General features: G+C 39.4%; 1 protein-coding gene across 6 annotated transcripts in view; it reads right to left on the bottom strand.

Annotated features, from left to right (window-relative positions):
• Positions 1-19,654, bottom strand: part of MET (MET proto-oncogene, receptor tyrosine kinase) — a 92,934-nt gene that overhangs the window by 5,493 nt on the left and 67,787 nt on the right. For all 6 annotated transcript variants that reach the window (XM_064656044.1, XM_064656045.1, XM_064656043.1 and 3 more), the window contains exons 11-18: positions 19,193-19,411; positions 13,291-13,437; positions 11,168-11,324; positions 10,224-10,364; positions 7,632-7,862; positions 4,982-5,062; positions 4,219-4,400; positions 2,562-2,671 (exon numbers count right to left, since the gene is read on the bottom strand). In XM_064656044.1, coding sequence (XP_064512114.1) covers positions 2,562-2,671; positions 4,219-4,400; positions 4,982-5,062; positions 7,632-7,862; positions 10,224-10,364; positions 11,168-11,324; positions 13,291-13,437; positions 19,193-19,411 — 1,268 coding nt within the window. The remainder of the gene's footprint in view (positions 1-2,561; positions 2,672-4,218; positions 4,401-4,981; positions 5,063-7,631; positions 7,863-10,223; positions 10,365-11,167; positions 11,325-13,290; positions 13,438-19,192; positions 19,412-19,654) is intronic.

The following is a 19,654-nucleotide window of genomic DNA, read 5'->3' as shown; positions in this document are numbered from 1 at the left end:
GTGATGGTGGATTATAAGGAGTGACTTGCATTTTTGAAATGGTTGATTATAATGAGTGACTTGCATTGACTTTGAAAGGCAGTACTTTATTTTGGATCTATTAACCAATGTAACAGTGAAACAAAAAGTGCAGCAAAGTATATTTGACACCCATTTAACACAGTGAATGAACCTGGGAAATTACTGATACTGTTTTGATAATACAATTTGACTTACAGTTACTTTAAAACAATTGCTTTGTATAAAAAGATTTTGGCTAATAGCCTATACATCCTAATTGAGTGCTACATCATTTCTTCCACTGCTCTTTCTTCTTCTGTATCCTTAAAAACAGCTCATTTTTATTTCCAAGTCAAGGCATGTCCTTTCCTACTTACTTTCAGTTTTGATAAGGAGGAGTCCATCATTATCTTAGTGACTGCCTCTAAACAATAATGTAGTCCTGTAACTAAAGATGTGTTTGGTGCCTGTATTGGGAGAAAATGATGGCATAACAAAAGTTCTGCTGGGGTTACACCTCAGCCCTACCAGAAGACATCCCTAGTTTTGCTTCTCCTAAGGTTGGTGTTTGTCCTGGTAAGTAGTATCATTGTCATTGTCATGCTTGTAACAAACGTGGGTAGAGCCCTCCTCAAATCTTCGTTCACGAAGCCTAGCCATGATGATGATGATGATGAGTATCATTGTCAAAAAATGGATAGAGCATGGGTGTTTGCATGCTTAAACCTGTCCTTTATTACATGTGCAGACCTAGCCACAGCAAACACTTGCTTTTGGGCTTCTTTACAGAATCACACAATCAGAGAATGGGTGAGGTTGGAACGGATTTCTGAAGAGCATCTAGTTCACCATGACCTTCCCTGCTCAAAACAGGGTCAGGGACTGCAGGTTGCTCAGTATCACGACCAGTTGGGTTTTGAATATCAGCACAGACTGAGACTCCACAACCTCTCTGGGCAACCTGTGCCAGTGTTCAGGCATCCTTGCAATAAAGGAATTTCTTCCTATGTTTAAATGCAATTTTCTCTATTTTGATTTGTGCCTGCTGCCTCTTGGCCTGTCCCGGGGCACCACTTAGATCTTCTTCAGTCTACCATATCACATATTTATACATATGGATAAGATCCCTCTGAATTTTCTCTATGCTAAATGTTCCCATCTCTCTCAGGGTCTACACAAGGCATTCTCCTGTCTTGAATTTATGAGGTTTCTGTCTGGACAACTCTAGTCTGTTGAAGTCCCTCTGAATGGAACATAACCATCTGCTGCATTTATTGATGTTATAACTAAATCCAGTAATGGGAGTTGGATGGAACTTTGATGGGTCAACAGGACACAGTTTATGCCATAGCAGGTTCCTGCACTTCTTCCAGGATAGTGGAATAGAGTTTAGAGTCCCTGGGGACTATATTTGCATCCTGGCTTCCTTTCTGATAGACATCACTACTGTGGCAGGGCCTGTGCTTCTGAGTGATGGACTGCACGTGGCCACTGGGGAAAGGGGGTGTTCTCTTGTGGCAGCAGCTTTCCAGGCTCTGAAGTGCCAAGCCACATAGAAGTACAAAAGCGCCATTCAGTGGTCATGTGAGACACCCAGATAGCTGTTCCCTTCTCACCCAAGGAAGAGACATAGGCCAGAGGGAATGTCCTGTTGCCACTATTTGGACTTTGATTAGATGAACTAGGACTTTCATCTAGTAATACAAATAATTTCTTCTTAGGAAACCTGAAAATTATGTTGCTTGTGGCTTTTTTCCTCCCTTAAAAAAACCAGCACTTGTAAGAAAATGTTCTTTTTCAGAGGCTGTTCCACTGCACAAGTGTGCAGAAAAAAGAATAAAAAATCTGATGTCACAGGTTAATGACGTTTTTGCAGCCAGAGTTCCAGTTTATGACATACTAAAAATAAACTCTAATGTTTAATCCTGTACCTCATTAATTCACAACATTGGTGATAAATCAGCATAATTGTATCGGCAGCTCCTGTATCAGTTAGTCTTTGTGCGAACTGAACTGTCTGGCTACCCAGACACTAGTAAGGTTCTTTGAATGTTAATTTGTGTGTGTAGTTGAGTCAAAGTAAGCTCATACTCATGTAATGAAAGGGTACTGTCAAGAGGTCTCACTGGTGTTTCTCTGTGTTCCTGTTTTTCTCACAAAGTTCTGTGTGTTCCTCTCCCTCCTGTTAGGTGTGGCAGCAGAGACATGCTGCTTCTGAAGAGGTTGGGTGGAAGCACAGCAAGTTGAGGCAACAGCAGTTTAACTTCCCTTAGGAGATCCCTTTTAAACTCGCTAACCAATGATTTTGAGATGCTACACTTTCACCTCAGCTTTCTTATTTCTCACACTCAAAAAACCCATATGTGTAAGAAATGAGCCTGTAGCAAGATGAGTAGCTCATCAGTATGCAAGACAAACATCAGTATAATTACAGAGCAATGAAAAAACCACCCTATTCTGACTAAAAAAAAGCAGAATCTCGGAAACTTTTATTTCTCTTATCTCACTGTCTTACACAGAAGAGTGTGATAACATGACTGGAAGTAGATGTTTGTACTTACATACAGTTTCTTGCTGCCAAATCTCTATGGACAAACTTTTTGCTTGCAAGGTATTTCATTCCTTTTGCGACCTGAAGGCCAAATCCAATTAAATCTTTTACTGTTGGATTCTGTAAAATACAAACATTTGTGATACAATGATTGCATAAGCTTAAGGAGCAGACTGCTTTTTGCTGTGACTTTTCAGGTTTTACACCCCACCTATCCTGCCACCAGAATGATCAAGACAGGTTGGTGCTTGTAATGAAACTGGTTTAAGTTTAGGTCAAGTTCTTACCTCCAGTGAGAAGACACACTATAAGAAAACAAAAAAGCTGACAGTCTCTAGAAGAGCGGATTTTGCAGCATAAGCAGCATACTCTGGGCTGGGAAGTGGAACAGTATGCTGAAACAGCATCACAGCTGACACACAGAATTCACATGTGTGAACTTAAGAGTAATAGCATGTAACTCAGTAGAAGGTACTAACTATGAACTTGGAGCTCATCAGCTAGAGATGACCAAGAAATGAGAGAGTCCTGTCTAGGACAAAATAAGGCAAATGGGAACTTAGCAATTAGCAGAGGAAGATTTTCCACAATGACTGTTAACTCCTTCTGCTGGTCTACATGGTAAGACAATACTGAAAATGTTAAATATCAAATAAGTATAAACACAAACCTGTAAATCTTTTATCCAACCATATGACTTGTTATGTAATAGTAAAGTTCCCACAGATTTTTGTGTTGTTGACATTGCTCCTTATAATTTTCTTCTGTGGAACAATCTTGTTCAACTGTGTTAATAATTCTATTTATTTCCAGAAGGACCATGGCACTATTCACAGATAAGGGCCCTGGTCTTTGTAGAATGAAAGAAGCTCAAAAGGGAAGAGGTCTCTGTCTCAGAAAGCTTAACTCCTCCAAAAATTAGACAAAATCCTTTCTTTTTTTTTTTAATTGTACTGGCTATTGTTGATTGCCATAGAACAAGGCAAAATCCTGTTGTCTCAGAAGTCACTTTGTCCTAGCACTGTGAAATAGGTGAAATAGTACAGTATAACGTGGGCTTACACTACCTGAGGCAAGACCTGTGGTCTCATACTTGTGAAAAAGCAGTGAGGCACATTTGAAGAATCTGCAATTTTTCAATGGAAATGGGGAAGATCTTTGATAAGAGAGTACTCATAGTTTGTATAAAAATTCCTGTTTCTCTTTCTTAATATAAGAATACAAAATATCGATAATAAACAGACCATGACGCTAGTTGGACATGGAGATCCCTTACCTAGGAGTTGGAAGAGCAGATGGTGATGACTGGTACAGCTGTGCTGAAGTCAACAGAGATATGCCAGTTTAAACCAGCAGATGACTGGGCCCCTTGACTTGGCTCTCATAAACACATTTGTTTATAAAGAGGCTTATGGATGAGAAACGAGAAATATTTATTGCTTATAATTTCTGGGAAAGATTCTAGAGAGGAATTTGAGGGGGAAGGGAAGAAGTAGCAGGGCTGTAGCTGGGCTCGATGCCAGCCTAAGCAAGTGCTAAAGGTTAAGGTGTAAAAACAGCAGCAAGTTACAGACGTAATGTAATTAGGAGAGCTTATAACCTGTGGTGTTGGAGCAGGGCGTGGCGAGACTTGCATTAATGTTTGGTAGACCTCACTGTGTACTTACATGAGTCTCATTCCTGATGAAGTTTCGAAGATCTCCATGTTTCATGTATGGAAGAACGACTAATGGGGATCCTTCGTTGGGCAAACAGATTCCCAGGAGTGACAGCACATTGGGATGAGTGAAATCTTTCATGATTATTCCTTCTTTCAGAAACTGAGCTACTTCTTCCAGATCTGTAATCCCTGAGAAATCCAGTAATGAGTTAATGAAAAGAAACGGAAACAAACTATAGAGTTCATTTCTGTACAGCATGTCATTGCACAACAAAGCCATAATGAGAGACTACAAGTGTGCTCCCCACATCCCACAATACAACCAGGTTATGTTGGTGATTTTAATTCTGTTTCTTCTTTTTTTATTATGAATTATTTAAAATTCAATAACAACACTTGAGTAAATCCCTTAATAAATGTTGTTGTAGTCTCCTCCTGTTCTTCCAGCAGCTTTGCCTACTCTTTAGCAATTTAACTTCCAAATCCAAATCTTCAGTAGACAGTAGAATAAAAAAATTACACTGCCTTTCCCTCATTTTCCAGTGTTCTTTTCTTTGTAGAGGAAATATATGGACATTTCATTTGATACAAAAACATATGCCAATGCCTCGTGTTAATCTGAAGTAATTGGAATTGCTCCAAAGATAAATCTGATTCAGCTGCAACTAAGAATCTTGGTTTGCAAAAGTATACTTCACTGTAATTTATCAGTTCACCCCAGTTATCTTTGTAATTAATAGTAATGTCTCACTATTAAACATGTAACTCACTATTCAGTGACTTCACAGCACAATGAATTTTCCTGCTATCGTTATCCAGCAACGTCCCATGGTACACACACCCAAAATGTCCTGTGTAAAAAAATAAGCAATATTAGATTTAAGAAGTAAAATTATCTTTCTGGTATTTTCCACTGGGTAGCAATTATGCTTTAAGAAAGTGATCACACGTCATTTCTGGCCAATTCCCAACACTTGTAATATGTATTTCCTAACTAACACATAAAACCATTACAAAAAACCATCATTGCATAAAACCATCATTATGTAAAATGAAAACTCTATTTGCAATATAATTGGTATTTCTTGACCTAAACAGAGAGTATAAATAATGCCAAGGCTGGTGCCACATATGTTTCATGTTCTTCTAATGAGTATGCACACAAATACCACGTGAGCCAATTCCCACCATAATCTCCTGTGAGACAGATGTCAAAGGAGGGCACTTGGAAGGGACAGGGAGCAGACAGGAGGGAGCTGACATGACCACTGGATTGGTGGTTCCCAGTGATCTGCAAGCCTATGCAGATCCAGTGGTCCACTGGACTGTACAAACTTGATGCCTCTTCAGTGAAAAGGATGGTCATTGTGGGCTCACAGTTTTTCAGGTCTGCTATTCCATGGAAAATGTTGAGTATTAAAAGTGATGTGTTGGCTGTGGATGGTTTGGGAGTTGCTCTACTGATCACAGACTGATGACATCACTCAGCAGCAGTCTGTGGTCTCTTCTATGGCCTAGTTTCAAGCATAAAATGTCACTAAAAGGTAGTAAGCAAAATTTGCCTTCTTTCTCATGGTCTGAGCAGTGAAATGAACTGCCAGGGACATAGAAATCCCTTCTGATTCTGTGCTTTCCTGTGAAGCAAATGGGGTAGTCTACAGAAACCCACTCTGAGAAGTCAGGTTGACCTGTTCAGGAAACAATGAAGTTTAAGCTCTAGGTTTGAGCATAAATTTATCCAAATCAAATTATGCACACATAATTGTGGCTTTCTTTCACAGATGTACTATTTACTGGAAACTTTTAAAATACTAATATTTGCAGTTAGAAAGCAGAATAGTTCTTCTGCTTAAGTGTGAGTTCTACAGAGAACAAGACTACCTGATTAATTCTACTACGTTCCAGTCGTAAGTGCTGGTCAGAGCTCAGTTGGCTTTGCTTTTGGCTTGAGGTAAAATTAATATAAAGTTTGTTTTATAGAAGCAACTAAAATCCCATTAAACCACAGATTGCTTGGAGCCTGGGCACAAATCCTAAAGCTTGGATTGGGTGTGTCTACAATATTTTTGGGTTTGGCCCATTTCTAGTTATGGAGGAGAAAATTTAAAATCGTTAATTATATCGGCGTCATTCCTGATATTTTTCAACATTAAAAAATGGGAAATTACTTGGAGTTTTCCAAAACAAGAAAAAAAAGAAAAAGGCCCACCCTTGCTTTGGGGATGATGAAGTGTAATACATGGAAGGGAAACGCACTGACTGACTGATTTGTGGCTCTTTTCCTGCAGAAGAGGGATTAAAAATATACTTTATAGCCAATTTTTTATCAGTATTTTTATACTCAACATGAGATCTGTGATGCATGATCTGTAGAAGTATGGAAAATGCAGTTTGTACTTTGGTTACTAATAAGTACTCAATTGTACAGAGATTAATAAATGTCCCTAACCGAAATTCTGGCTTGGGCTATGAAAGGTGAAGGGAACTTGCTTACGGAGATGTAGAGGAATAGGAGCGATGAGAAAAATTTAGAAGAATAGGAGACTTGCTGTATCAGGAAAAAAACTAAGGGCAAGTGAATGAGAACCTATAACCTGTGGTGTTGGAGCAGGGCGTGGCGAGACTTGCACTAATGTTTGGTAGACCTCACCGTGTAAATGAGACATGAGTCTCATTCCTGATGAAGTTTCGAAGATCTCCATGTTTCATGTATGGAAGAACGACTAATGGGGATCCTTCGGGGGGATCCTAATGGGGATCTCATGCCTGCAGCTGGCATGAGAGAGGAATGAGGGGGAAGGGAGAGCCTTTGCTGGGAGGAAACAAACGGCAACTTCCTCAGAGCTGGGAAAAACTTGTGGAGGGAAAGGGGTGTGGGCATTTCACCTGGCCCACGGGGACTTTTACTGAATGCATTAGTGACTACAAGAGTTTCCTGTGTTATGTAGCAATCGCAACAGATCACAGACTCCAAGTTTAAGGTCACTTGTGTCCCCGCCTTGGCATCCCCTGCCATTGAGGTGTGTGCCTTAGGCTTTGCGCAATATCCTGCGGCAGATTCACTCCTGCACTGCAGCCTCATAGATCAGGAGCTCTGGCTGAGCTTTTCTGTAGCCTGGAAAAGGGTGAGAGAGAGACTGCTGAGGGGGAACCAGCAAGTTTCTGAGTTCAAAGGAGCCCCATTAATTGGCAGACTCCTTCCTCCTCATGATGTCTTCTCCAACTGATAAAATGCACACTCCTCATCTGACTTTAAAGGAGAGCCCCTTGGTTCCCCCTTGTTTCAGTGTGTGGGATGCAGTGCTATAAGAGTTAAAAAGCTTGAAAAACCTCTATGCAGACACCTTATTCAAAATGGTTTATAATGAATGGGTGTGCAAAAAGAAGAGCAGTTCGCAAGGTAAGAGTTGCAGTACCCACCTCTTCCTATTACTTCGCTGAAGTGCACTATCAGGCTGTCAGCACCAATAACCACATGCTGCACCTCTTTGACCAGGTCAGGATTTAAGGCGCTGATGTCAATGTGGACGTTAGTTTGGAGAAGTGGACTGGCTAAATCTGAGTCTCCGCTAGACAGAATCGGGGAGAGGTCAGAGTGAGGATACTGGGCAGGTCTGCACGATCCATTCTGAGACATGCTTGGAAACTGATCTGCAAGATGAACAGAAACTGTTATAATCATTTCAAATTTCTCCTTGAAAAATGAAGTTTTATTGCATTGGAAGGCAAGGTTTGATTTTAACAGTTTGGAAGTGGCTTGGCTTTGTGGAAGTTTTGGTCACAAAGGGAAAATGAAAATATGCATTGGTAATCTGCCAAACTCCAGGAAAACTATGTCACTAGAAACTTACAATAGTGACAGCTAGCTAGAATCAGCTCTGCTTTTATGAAAGTAAATGGCAAAACTTCCACTTTTCTGAGGGGATGCAATGAAGACTTGTCACTTCCTGCCAAGTAGAGGTTATAGCATTTCTAGTAATTGGGAGTAACAAGAGTAAAATGGCAAAATGACAGCAATATGGGAGGAGGAGGTAGTAAACAATTAAGAACATGAAACCTTTTATTATTGTCATGTTCTAATTTGGTAGAGAACTTTACATTTCATGAAGGTTTCCAAATTGCTGGTGACTAGCTATATTTATCCAATGGTAAATATTCAACCAGGGAAATGCCTAGAGGTGATTCATATCCTGTAACTGCTGAAGATAATACAGTTGGTGCTACTCATGAAAATAACATGAGTCATCTGATATAGCAGAAATTAAAATATTTCAGTAAAGCCAGGAGTATTTATTTGAGAATTTTTTTTATCAACAGTATGTTGTTCAGGTATTTCAAATAGTTTTTGTTTAAAACATTTTTTCTCGTATTTTTTCATGACTGAATGAAAGAACTAGGTTTAATTTACAGCAATTTCAGTCTGGAATGATTCCAGTGAAGTCAATGAGCAGAATTTAGTCCACGGTCAAAACCAAAAAAGTGAATAAATTTAAGAAGAAAAATTATCAGGTACTGTATCACAACAAGTAAAATATGTTGTACAGACATGCTTTATATATTTCTGTACAAAACTTGGAAAATTTTCATATAGTGCTGTTGTCATTCTAGTTGCTGAGAAAAACTCTGTGCTCTTCTATCTAGAAGCAAAAATACCAACTCTTACATTTACAAATGAGTTTATTTGTCACTAACGGCAAATATCTATTTAATAATGCCAGTAAAATAATCCAGACATGGCTGCAAAATAATTTTTGCAGCTTCTACATGTAAATCTGCATGTTTTCTAATGTTCCTGTTGTTTTATTCTTTGACAGGAATTGACATAAACACTGCTAGAGACATTAAGTGAACATAATTCCCTGCTGTGCTTTGCCAGTGTACAGTGGCCCCAGGACCACTGTTGATTTACCTTCCACCAAGGATCTTTGCACAGTTTTCTCTTGTGTACCACTTTCCCTTCTAACCAGTGGCACAGGCTTTCCTGTTCCTTTGGAAATTTTTCAATCAAGAAACTTCTGTATGAGCTGGTGGCAGCAATTAAAGAATAATAAGGGAAGCTGGGAACTGGCCTGTCTCTCAAACAGCTTCGCGATTGGGGCTTACAGAGGTGAAATAAGGATTTGGAGTGATTTCTATTGAGTTGTATATGGCAGCACCTTAAATAATACAAGACTATGTATATACCACGACTAACAAACGTGTGATATCTTACATACCATAATGTGGTAGCTCCTAATAGTTAAAGGCTCAGTAATGGTAATCACAGGACATGGTCTCCACGTCTTAAAGGAGGTGTTCAGCCTAAGGTGGTATGATAAGTGTAGCAGACTCTCTTCTGAAGAATACCCACTTTAAAATGGTTTTATACAGGACAAAAACGTGTACGGCATAGGATTATTGTTCCCTGAGACCAGCATCGCAGCACACATGGACCTCCACTCAATTTGTAAGTCTTCATAACCTTTTAGCTTAATTTTTAAAGCCAACATTTCTGCATTATACAATGTCCCATTTTACAGAAGGGGCATTAACAGACAAAAGAGTATCAGTTTACAAAGCTCCATGTCCCATGTTGGGCCAACAGAACTGCTTTACCATGATGGTATGAAGTCAGAGACACACTAAACCTACAGCCACTTGATGTTATCCTTAAAATAATTTTTTTCAGAGTGGATTTGCACATGGCGTGATGGACTCATGATAACACAAAATCATTATATCCACTAGCTCCTAACAAATTGTGGAGCATAGAGCGTTTCCACTAATAGCATTTTATATATTCCTCCAACCTGAGTAAAAGTAAAAATCCTTTGCACCTTAGTTTTGGGAAGCACCTGAGAAGTTCAGTTAAAATAGCAAGCCTGTGAACACAGGAGTCCCACTAATGCAGACAGAGACAAACTAGATGACAAATTGAAATTAAGATGCTGATCGAAATAGCTATCATCTGAAGACATATGAAAATCAAAATGTATAAAATATCATCTGTACAGATTCCTAATAGAGGTGTACCTTCTAGAAAAGTTGATCTGTAGTCTACAGATTCACTTGAAACCATTTCTGTTGTTGGACTTACACTCCTTGCGCTCACCAGCCTGTCCAGGTGAGGAGTGTGCACTCTGCCATCGTAACGCACTAGGTCGCTTCCCAGATCTGAAGGGGAGAAGAAAGAAACACTAGAAAACCCTCATGGTTTTGGTATGCCAATATTCATTTAGCTATTTATTTAAACCTAGATGTTCTGCTCTGCTGGGAAGAAGGTAGGGTGTTGCTGTGGCAGACATGATCAGGACCTGAACTTGAGCTATTTGTACAGCACAAGATTTGCTGCAACTTGTTTTGAAGACCCACTCTTAGCCACACTGGAAGTTTTGAAGCCTCTAGGGCCACCTTCATGGTCTGACTGTGATACTGCATCAGAACAAAACTTGGTTATATACTACCTCCCCTGCTCCTCCTGCCTTGCACAGTGTGGCAGCTCCCACTGGAAGTAAACCCAGACACAGGGGCCAGAGAGGAGCCAGGGTCTGACTAAGTTCCTGATCTGGGTGAACAAGAGACCAGGACACTGCAGTGCTCTGTGTCTTGCACAACTCAGGCACAGCCTGGAGGACTACAAGACAGCTGGATGAAGCTGAAGTACTCGTGATTCCATACGTATCATTTACTCGTCCTCTCTTCCAAAGCTGATCGGGGAACAGAAGTTACTAAGTTTTCCTAATAGCTTAGAGTTCCTCCAAAATCCTTCTGCTTAAGGCATAATGTACCCCTTCACCCAGCTCAGGCAAGAGCCAAGCACTGACATGCAACTAAACATTGTGACTTGATTGTGAAACGTCTGCTGATGCATTACAACAGGGCATTGCATGGTAGTTAAGCAAAGCACAAAATTATGTAATTTTTAAAAATCTAAGATATAATAATGGACTTATTTGATGAGATTGACTATGATGGACCTTTAATTTGTTTCTTCTTCCTTCTCCAGAGAAAAAACACCAAAAAGATAAAAAGTAAAACTGATGTTGAAAGTACTCCAGCAATTAGTCCTGTGAAATTCTGATCTTGCTGGATCAGCACTTTTCCGATAACTGTTGATAAAACTTCTTGCTTCCACTGAAATAACAAAGAAAGAAAATAGTGTGATGATTTCCACAGACAAGTAAGAACTAGATTATTAGTACTAAAGTATGAGCTGATATGTCCCATCTAACTGATTTTGTGATGCTGTACTGTGATAAGACACTGGGAGTGAAGAAATTGTTATACTGCTGTACATGAAAGCAGATCTACATGTTTCTCACTTCATTACTCAACTTCAAGAGCTCTGGTAGTGATACAGTTGTGTATTTGATACACCACACACATGGCATGCACTCACACACACTCTGGGTAACAGGGTCCCACTGTTACCAGATGTTAATTCAAAATTTTAAATTCATACTCTTACTCAAATGGTACATGGAAATGTATGGGCCTATGGATATATGGGCTGAGATGTACATTAAAAAAACCAGCCCAACTTTATTTAATATGTGTCCTTCTGGCATAAATATGCTGTAACATCAAACTCACTCATTTGTTGACAGTGTGCCTACGTTTTAGTTCCCAAGGTCATGTGAGCCTGTCCCTAGCCAGCTTCTAGCTTGTTGACAGTTTAAAGAAACAAAACAAAACAAAAAAAACACCAACCCCAAAAATCAACCACCAAACAAACATCAAGCAGCTAACAGGGAAAAACTGTTTTAGGTCACACAGCACTAGCTCAGTCAGTTGGAATGCATTTGGCCATCTTTTCTCTTCCTCCTGTGGAATTCATTCCTCTGGGTACTGTAATGATGGATTTGCCCGTCAAAAGAGCAAATTTTCTTCTTCACTGGGCAGACTGCAATTTCTGTGTCTCCTTGCCAGTAAACAAGCAAAAACCTTACTTAACCCCTTTATGTTTTGTTCTTTTCTATGTATGAAACCTGTCATGCATGTCTATTTCTTAGAGTTTAATGAAATATCACATAGTAGAACTGGTGAAATGTAGTGTCAGCTCTGGTTGCATATGTGAAAATATGAACCAAATGCAACCTGTGCAAAAGTATCACATGAAACTAGGCACTTACAGTTCTGGGAAACATACACCAAAAGAAGAGCTGCATCTAATTTTATAGTTTGAGTGATGTATTCAAGAAATTTAATAATTACTTTAAAAAATAAAGTAATATTAAAATAAATTAATAGTTACTATATTAATAAATGAGTTATTACTATTTACTCAGACTGCAGTAGCAAATAGGAATATAATTCACAGCTCAGGATCCTGTTGAGATAAATGCCATAAAGATACAGAAAAAACAGATGGTCCCTGCTCCAAAGAGCTTACCTAGACTTTGATCCTAATCAGACTTACATTCACTGTTTTCAGTGAATCACAGTTCAGTTTCATAGTTTAAAGGTATTCCTATTCCACTGGGATTTTCCTTTTTTTATATATTTAAAAAATACAAAGATACTGAAAGATCTGTCTGATTCTATGAATCAGTATGTCTACAATTTAAATTTGCAATAGCACACTGTATGATCACCTTTAGAAAAATGGCCAACTCAAACTTTTGTCCAAAGTGTTTTCTTCTTACGAAAAGAATTGAAATGAAATTATAAAAATGCAGACAAAAAAAAAAACTTTCAGGAAGGATGTGATCCTCTTGACTGCAGCAAAATTTTTTGTTGAAAAAAGGGCTTATGAGTTCCAAACTAAACCTACTCCTTTATAGCTTCCCATTCTTCCCCATATGTTTCCTCTTGTGTTTGGATTAATAGCTATAATTTTATTTCCGTGCTTAGTTCAAGTTCTACTTTGTGCCGAAGCCTCCAGAAACTCTCTCTACAAACAGGTAATAACTACAATGAAGACAATATTTATTTTAAAACAGCTGATATTATTTGAATTTCCATCCCAAACAAACATGGATAGAGATATCTCTGTAAGCACAGGCTTAGGCTTAAACTTAAAGTTTCTTGGTTCAATAGTGACACTGTGAATGATAATAAAAATGGCATTAATATCTCATGTGTGGTGTAGTTGCCTCACCTCTATATTTAGCTCACTGTTGGATTTCAGGAGATCACTGGGAACCGTACATAGAATTGATTCTGACTGCAGGAGGAGGTTTTCGCAGCTTTTATTTCCAACTTTTAGCACCTCTCCTTTAACAGCTTCTGAATCAATATAATTTCCCTTGAAAAAAAAAATCAATTTTATATTACATAACCATCTCATAAAAGTTAAGGAGTTACAAGCTTGGAAAATGTTTTTAATGGAAAAACAATTGAGAAATAAAAGACCAATGCAAATTTACACTGTCCTGTCAACAGGCATGTATAACGTTTTTTTCATGTAAACGGTACTTTGACAGACAGGCCAGAGAGGGATGATAAAATTTACAGATAAATTCTGCTGTCACTAATACTCATACAGCCCATACAGGCCTCTAAAAATGTAAATGTCTGAGGGATTAATCCTGTTGGTCCTGTTTAGATTTTTGCATAATTTGCTCAAGAAAGGACGTATTATGTAATGCCGTTGTTTACACAAAACTGGCATTATATTATCCACAAGCTAAAGGCATCTCAAACATTTTGTTTTGCAAGTGGTTATGGTAGCAGTAGTGAAGCTTTCAAAAAGAAGTCATTAATTGTAATAATACACAAATCTGTTAAAATCATGTTCCACAGACCAAAAAGGAATAAACCTTGGTAAAGACGAGAGCATGAAAAGTGCAGTCCCTACTCAGAACACCTGCTTTCATATCCCACATTTGGATGAAAAATTATTCACTGTATTATTCCAGTATTGTGATAGTGGCATTCAAAGGCCAAGTTCAGCATCTTTTGTGCTCAGGAGTGCATCAGAATTTAAGAAGCTGCCCTACCCCATGTACAACCTGACTTAAGATGAACAAAGAGGTATATTAAGCAGGATTAGAAGGGGAGAAAGGAGTGTGGGACTAATACAGGCTATTTACGTGAGCTGGATCTGGCAGTTTTCCATGAGAAGGGAGAGAAGGCACTGCAGCTGACACGGCTATGCGACCTTGTATATTGGAAAGGAAACAAGAATTCCATTCTGAGGGGCAAAAAAATCTTACTTTGGCATTTTACATTTACTGCAGAATGAGACTCAACCCTGGGGAAATTGTAATAAGCATAGAGGAGAGCCAGCTTAATGTCCTATTTTGACTGGCAAAGCCACACCCCAGGTAAATGCTTTTTAATTGCTGTCCATAGAAGTCCATTTTGCACTCTATCCTCTGTCTACTTGAAAACATTCTGTTTGATGTTAAGTAAATATTCAATGGGCCAAAGAGCATGTGACAGACTGCTTATTGCTTAGTAGTATGGAGACTTGCTGCAGATTGTGAGCCATTCATGTTCAAATCTTTCCTTTGAATGATGTTCCTCAAAAGACCTGAATTTAAGTTTTTCATCTTCAGGATAAATATATTGTCTTGGAGAGTGATTCTACGATTCTTCTACACCATAGCTTAGAATTTTTTGCACCATCAAAACTGATACTTACCCAAATGGACAAGAAATCCTACTGATGTTTCCTAAGGTGATCCTTAGCCAGTTATAAAGATGATGGTAGTTTTTACTTAATATTATTACCATTATGTTACCATTAGTATATTATAGTTTCATTTAGGATAACTCAATATATTAGGAGTTTCAAAACTCAGCAGTGGTTTTGCTCTTCCAGGACAACAGAATTTGCCTAAAATTTTAAGAGAAGGCAGAAACTGGCTCCTGTGAGAACTGGGAAAAAATACGTCCTCTTTTAAAATGTGTACTGCCCCTTCTTGGTGAGCAATGCCCTTGCATGCAAGCTGGAGAAGTTCATTACTGGACTGAGTAGCTGTTGCAAACCAATCTGATAGCTCAATCACCTCACAACTTTAGAGAGTTGGGAATAATTTGGGTAGAAGTCTAGAAGCAGTAGAAGAACCGTAAACTAAGGTGTGGAAATTTTCAGATTCGTGTCAGAAGAATTTTTGAGGTTCCTAAGCAGAAAGAAAGGGTTTACTTGGGAAGAATGAGGAGTGACTGCAGCTGCAGAGGTTCCTCTTCAGCTTGCTCAAAAATACCATGGTTTCCATACTGCTCTCTTTTGGACCAGATACTGAGACTAACATAATTTCCTATGTGATGGAAGAAGACTGACAATACAGTGACCTGTAAATAGGCAAGAAGAGTTTCTTAAGATTGTCTTATAAAGAATGTGTTGCACTGGCTTAGGAATAGAGTGGTCAATTTACTAAATCTTGTCCTCCTTGGAGTTTTAATACAAAAGGGCCAGAGGACAGCCAAGATCTCAGATGTGCTGTGTAACATGCCAGTTGTTACGTATTTCTCTAGTGGAAGATTTATATTTATAAATACACTTTATAAGTACATAGACCACTTACCGGTGGTCTATGCCTAGGCGTCCTCTGGAATAATGCACAAAGTCCCTGCACCAGCTTAGTGCATAAGCACACCCTAGAACAGGACAGGCTTTGGGCAGACTGAGGAAAGACAGAGTTTCTTTTCTTATTGGTTTTTTTTTCACAGCCAGGATGCACTGGGTTTGCAGCAGCCCAGCTTGCAGGTCCGGGTCAGTGGCTTCTGCCAGAGGCAGCAAGTATACTCTGTCCTCTTCAACAGACTCAGGTGTTTCACTGTCCCCAGCAGTGAAACACCAGAATTTCTCCCTCCCTGACAGCTTCCCATGTTGGCAGGAGATGGGAGGTCTTTATGGTGTTGAATCAGAGAAGTGTCTCAAGCCACTCTGTCACGACCCCTCTGACTGGGGGATGGTGGGCACCAAGCAACTTCAAAACCCACATACTTGGCAGAGGAAGAGAGTGATGATGTAGGACCTTGAGTGGCTGGCACTGAAGACAAGGAGGTTTGGTATTTGTGACACACAGTGACCTGTGTTTTAAATAGAAGACCTAAAGTTTTCTTGTGTGTTACATTTTCTTACAAAAACATCTTGTGGTCATCAGGGGAAACCAAACAGAACCTTTCAATCGGTACCCACTGTCATTTGATGAAAGCCAAATATGTCACACTAGATTAGTTAGATTGAAAAACTTGTGATAAAAGCTCCCTCCGCCCCCCTGAAACTAATTAAGAAAGAGATAAAAGAACTTTGGTTTGGTAGAACAGACTGTTCGCTGAAGCAAGCTGCCATTTAATTTCATGCTGAGCTTGCTTAATTACTGCACAAAATACAATCATGAGGCATGTCAACTTGTGTGTATTTTTGAATGTGGGTACGGGGTGAGGGAAAAGTGTTGCCAATATGGCTTGTAATGATCTTTTGGCTCCTGACTATAATTTATGAAAGTTGCCTCACTGTTTTGATAGAAGCACCCCACTATAACTAATTCTATTTAGAGGAAGATGTTAAATTGGTGCTTGTCCATGCTTCATTCCAGGAGACCAGTTTTCACTAATGCTATTCTCCAGATGGTTGCCAGGAAATAACCAGGACATTAGACTTAGGGAGACATCTGTCTTGGGTGCCATGACTACAGGTCGATGCCACAAAATTGTGAGTTTGGTCACTAGGACAGTCCTCAGTCAGCCTTTCCATATAAATGGCTTCTTCCCAGCAATAAAACAGTACCAGAGACTTTTTCCTCAGGGAGAATACAAAGTTCACAAGTAAAAGAGAAGGAAGTTAAAAAACCCAACTAGTTTTTAACTCTCAGTCTCTGTGAAGATTATGGAGAAAGTCCTCAGGGAAGCCCTTCCAGGCAGAGTAAGGACAAAAAAGTAATTGGGAACCGCCAGCACAGGTTTCCCAAGAGTGGATTTTGTCTGACCAGCCTTCTATGCAGAGATGACTGGTTCTGTAGATGAAAGATGAGCACTGGACAAAAGGATCCTCATTTTAGCAAGTTTTGCAACACAATCTCTCCTAGCAATGAAAACAAATTAGGATGGTATGAACTGGATAGATGGTCTATAAGGTGAATGAAAAACCTACTTGACATAGGTCAAACCTTAAAAGTCTAACACGTGGCATTTGTCAAAGGCTGATACTGAGACCAACACTAATTGAATCTTTATTGACAACCTGAACAAAGGGATAGAATGCACTTCTTTGAGCTTTCAGATGACAACAAGTTTAGGAAAATCACTGATATACTGGGTCATAATGTGAAATAAGGCAGCAGTATGCCACTGTAGTGATGAAGGCTCAGCACACATTTTAGCAGCAGCAAAGCCAGTAGATTGAAGGTGATTGTTCTGCTTTGGTCAGCACTTGTAAGGCCACAGCTGGAGAATTGTGTCAAGTTTTTAACCCCATCGAATAAGAGAGAGACTGACAAACTGGATGAAGTACAGCAGAGGGCCACTGAGCTAGAAGGGGAGCTGAAGCACAGGATACACAATGCAAGGCTAGTGGAGCTGGGTTTTTTAAAGCTGTAAAATCTCCATTCTTGGAGAGTTTCAAAACTCATCTAGATAAGGCCATAGGCAACCTGACCTGATTTTTAACTTAGCCCTGTTTTGAGCAACAGGGTTAGACTATGAAGATCTCCAGAGGTTCCTTCCAATCTATGTTATTCTACGATTCTTCTCAAATTAGTACTCTTTCCAACTGGTTGATATGCATGACCTGGAAAATACTGGAAAACACTGCTGTCATTGCACAGAGGCACTGAGCCATGCAGCAGCTCTATATTCCCAGATCTCCGTTGACCCACACACCAGAACTCTATCCAGCATTCCTCCAAAACTAAACATGAGAACTGCTCTGCATTGAGGAAGGAGTGATTGTATGGCCAAGAGCTCCAAGTAGAAAAACAAAATTAAAAAATAAAAATCAGACCAATTATTCTTTGGTATTTGCCCAAAACACTTTGCAGAGGCAGATTAATATTCAGAGTTTGACTGGAAGTCAGCATGGCTGACAGGAGCTCTGCAGTGATCCTTCTGATGTCTGGCAGCCCAGCAGCTGGCCCACTGGACCATCTTGGGAGTCAAAGACCTCAGGCTATCAAGATTTCTTCATTGTGATAGGGGAAAAGAGTTTTGGCTTACAGAGCTATGCAGGAGCTACACAAAGAGATGACCCAAGCATTAAGACTGATTCTCTTCCATAAAGCATTTTTTATCAATTATATTCTATATAAATTATAGAAATTTATATAAATTATGTGTACTTTACAACAGATTTTCATAAGCATTCATTGTAAACTAGAAACACCCATATTTATACCTTTTCTATTTGATTAATCTAAACTCAGAAAAGCATTAGATTTCAAAAAATTGGATTCACACAAAATTGATTTAACTTTCTTCGCAGTACTGTAGTAGAGAGCAGCCTGTGCCTGTAAGGGCCCCAAATTCCTAAGAGATGTTTTTCAGTGCCATGTAGGCTACTCTCAACGCTCTTTGAAGAGGCATTCATCACCAACTTTGCATTTTTCACGGGTCCATAAATATTTAGGCTACAGCAGTGACTGATCCTCATGAGTGACTTTGTGCACAGGCCAGAGTTTCCCTCAGCTCAAGAGAGCCAAAGCTGCTAGGCCACATCTTCTGTGAGGAAGGACACAAAACCATGTGACAGTACGAGCTGGGACTCGGGCGCAGGCCACATACTTCAGGCTCTGGGCTGCTGGCCATGTTTAATCCTGAACTGGTGACGCAGCTCATTGCAACCAGAAGCTGATGCAGCGTGGTCCTCCCACGAGGACAAGGAAAGCCCCTCTCCAACTCCACCTGATGCCAACCACCCTGGTATATATATCTTTGTTTTCAGCTCTGCATCTTTTAAATTGTGACAATTGGGGGCTTGGGTGAATGCAGTACCAAACACAGTGCTCTCTCCGCCCTTGCTTCCTTGGGGCTTATGTCATCAAAATGTCTGTTCCACACTGTGCTGCTGATGTGCACTTGTGAATAATTGAAAAACTTATTTCAGCATTTCTTACCTTAATTTCCAGAACATTTTGGTTGCCTCTTGAGATGAACACTGGCTTTTCAAAATGCTTAAATACTGGATTATTTACATAATCAAAATCAAAGTACAGGGAGCTGACACCATCAAAAATAAAGAACACTTTGGTTACAAAGGGTGGTTGGAGATTGAAAACTTTCAGTGAAGGTGTTGTACAGCAGATTATCTCTGAGCTAGAGCGGTGGCTACATGCCTATAAGAAAAAAAAAAGAGGTAATTGTAGTACGTACATGCATAGGAAGTTAGTGATTAACGTAACTTTCTTTAACAATACACAAATACTGAAAAAATAAACACCAAGGGTCTTGTTCTTCTTTAACCAAAGCAAAATCCTCATCAGCGCAACACAGCATTTATGTAGAGCTGGGAGAAAAGTATAAAAACTTCACGTCAATGGTGTTTGCACTCTTGTTGAGGAAATGTTCAAGTAAACAAG

Source organism: Pseudopipra pipra, chromosome 5, assembly GCF_036250125.1.
Source record: "Pseudopipra pipra isolate bDixPip1 chromosome 5, bDixPip1.hap1, whole genome shotgun sequence".
In the NCBI taxonomy this organism is placed as follows: domain Eukaryota; kingdom Metazoa; phylum Chordata; class Aves; order Passeriformes; family Pipridae; genus Pseudopipra; species Pseudopipra pipra.
The sequence above is the reverse complement of the archived record's forward strand: the minus strand, read 5'-3'. Positions and strand labels throughout refer to the sequence as shown.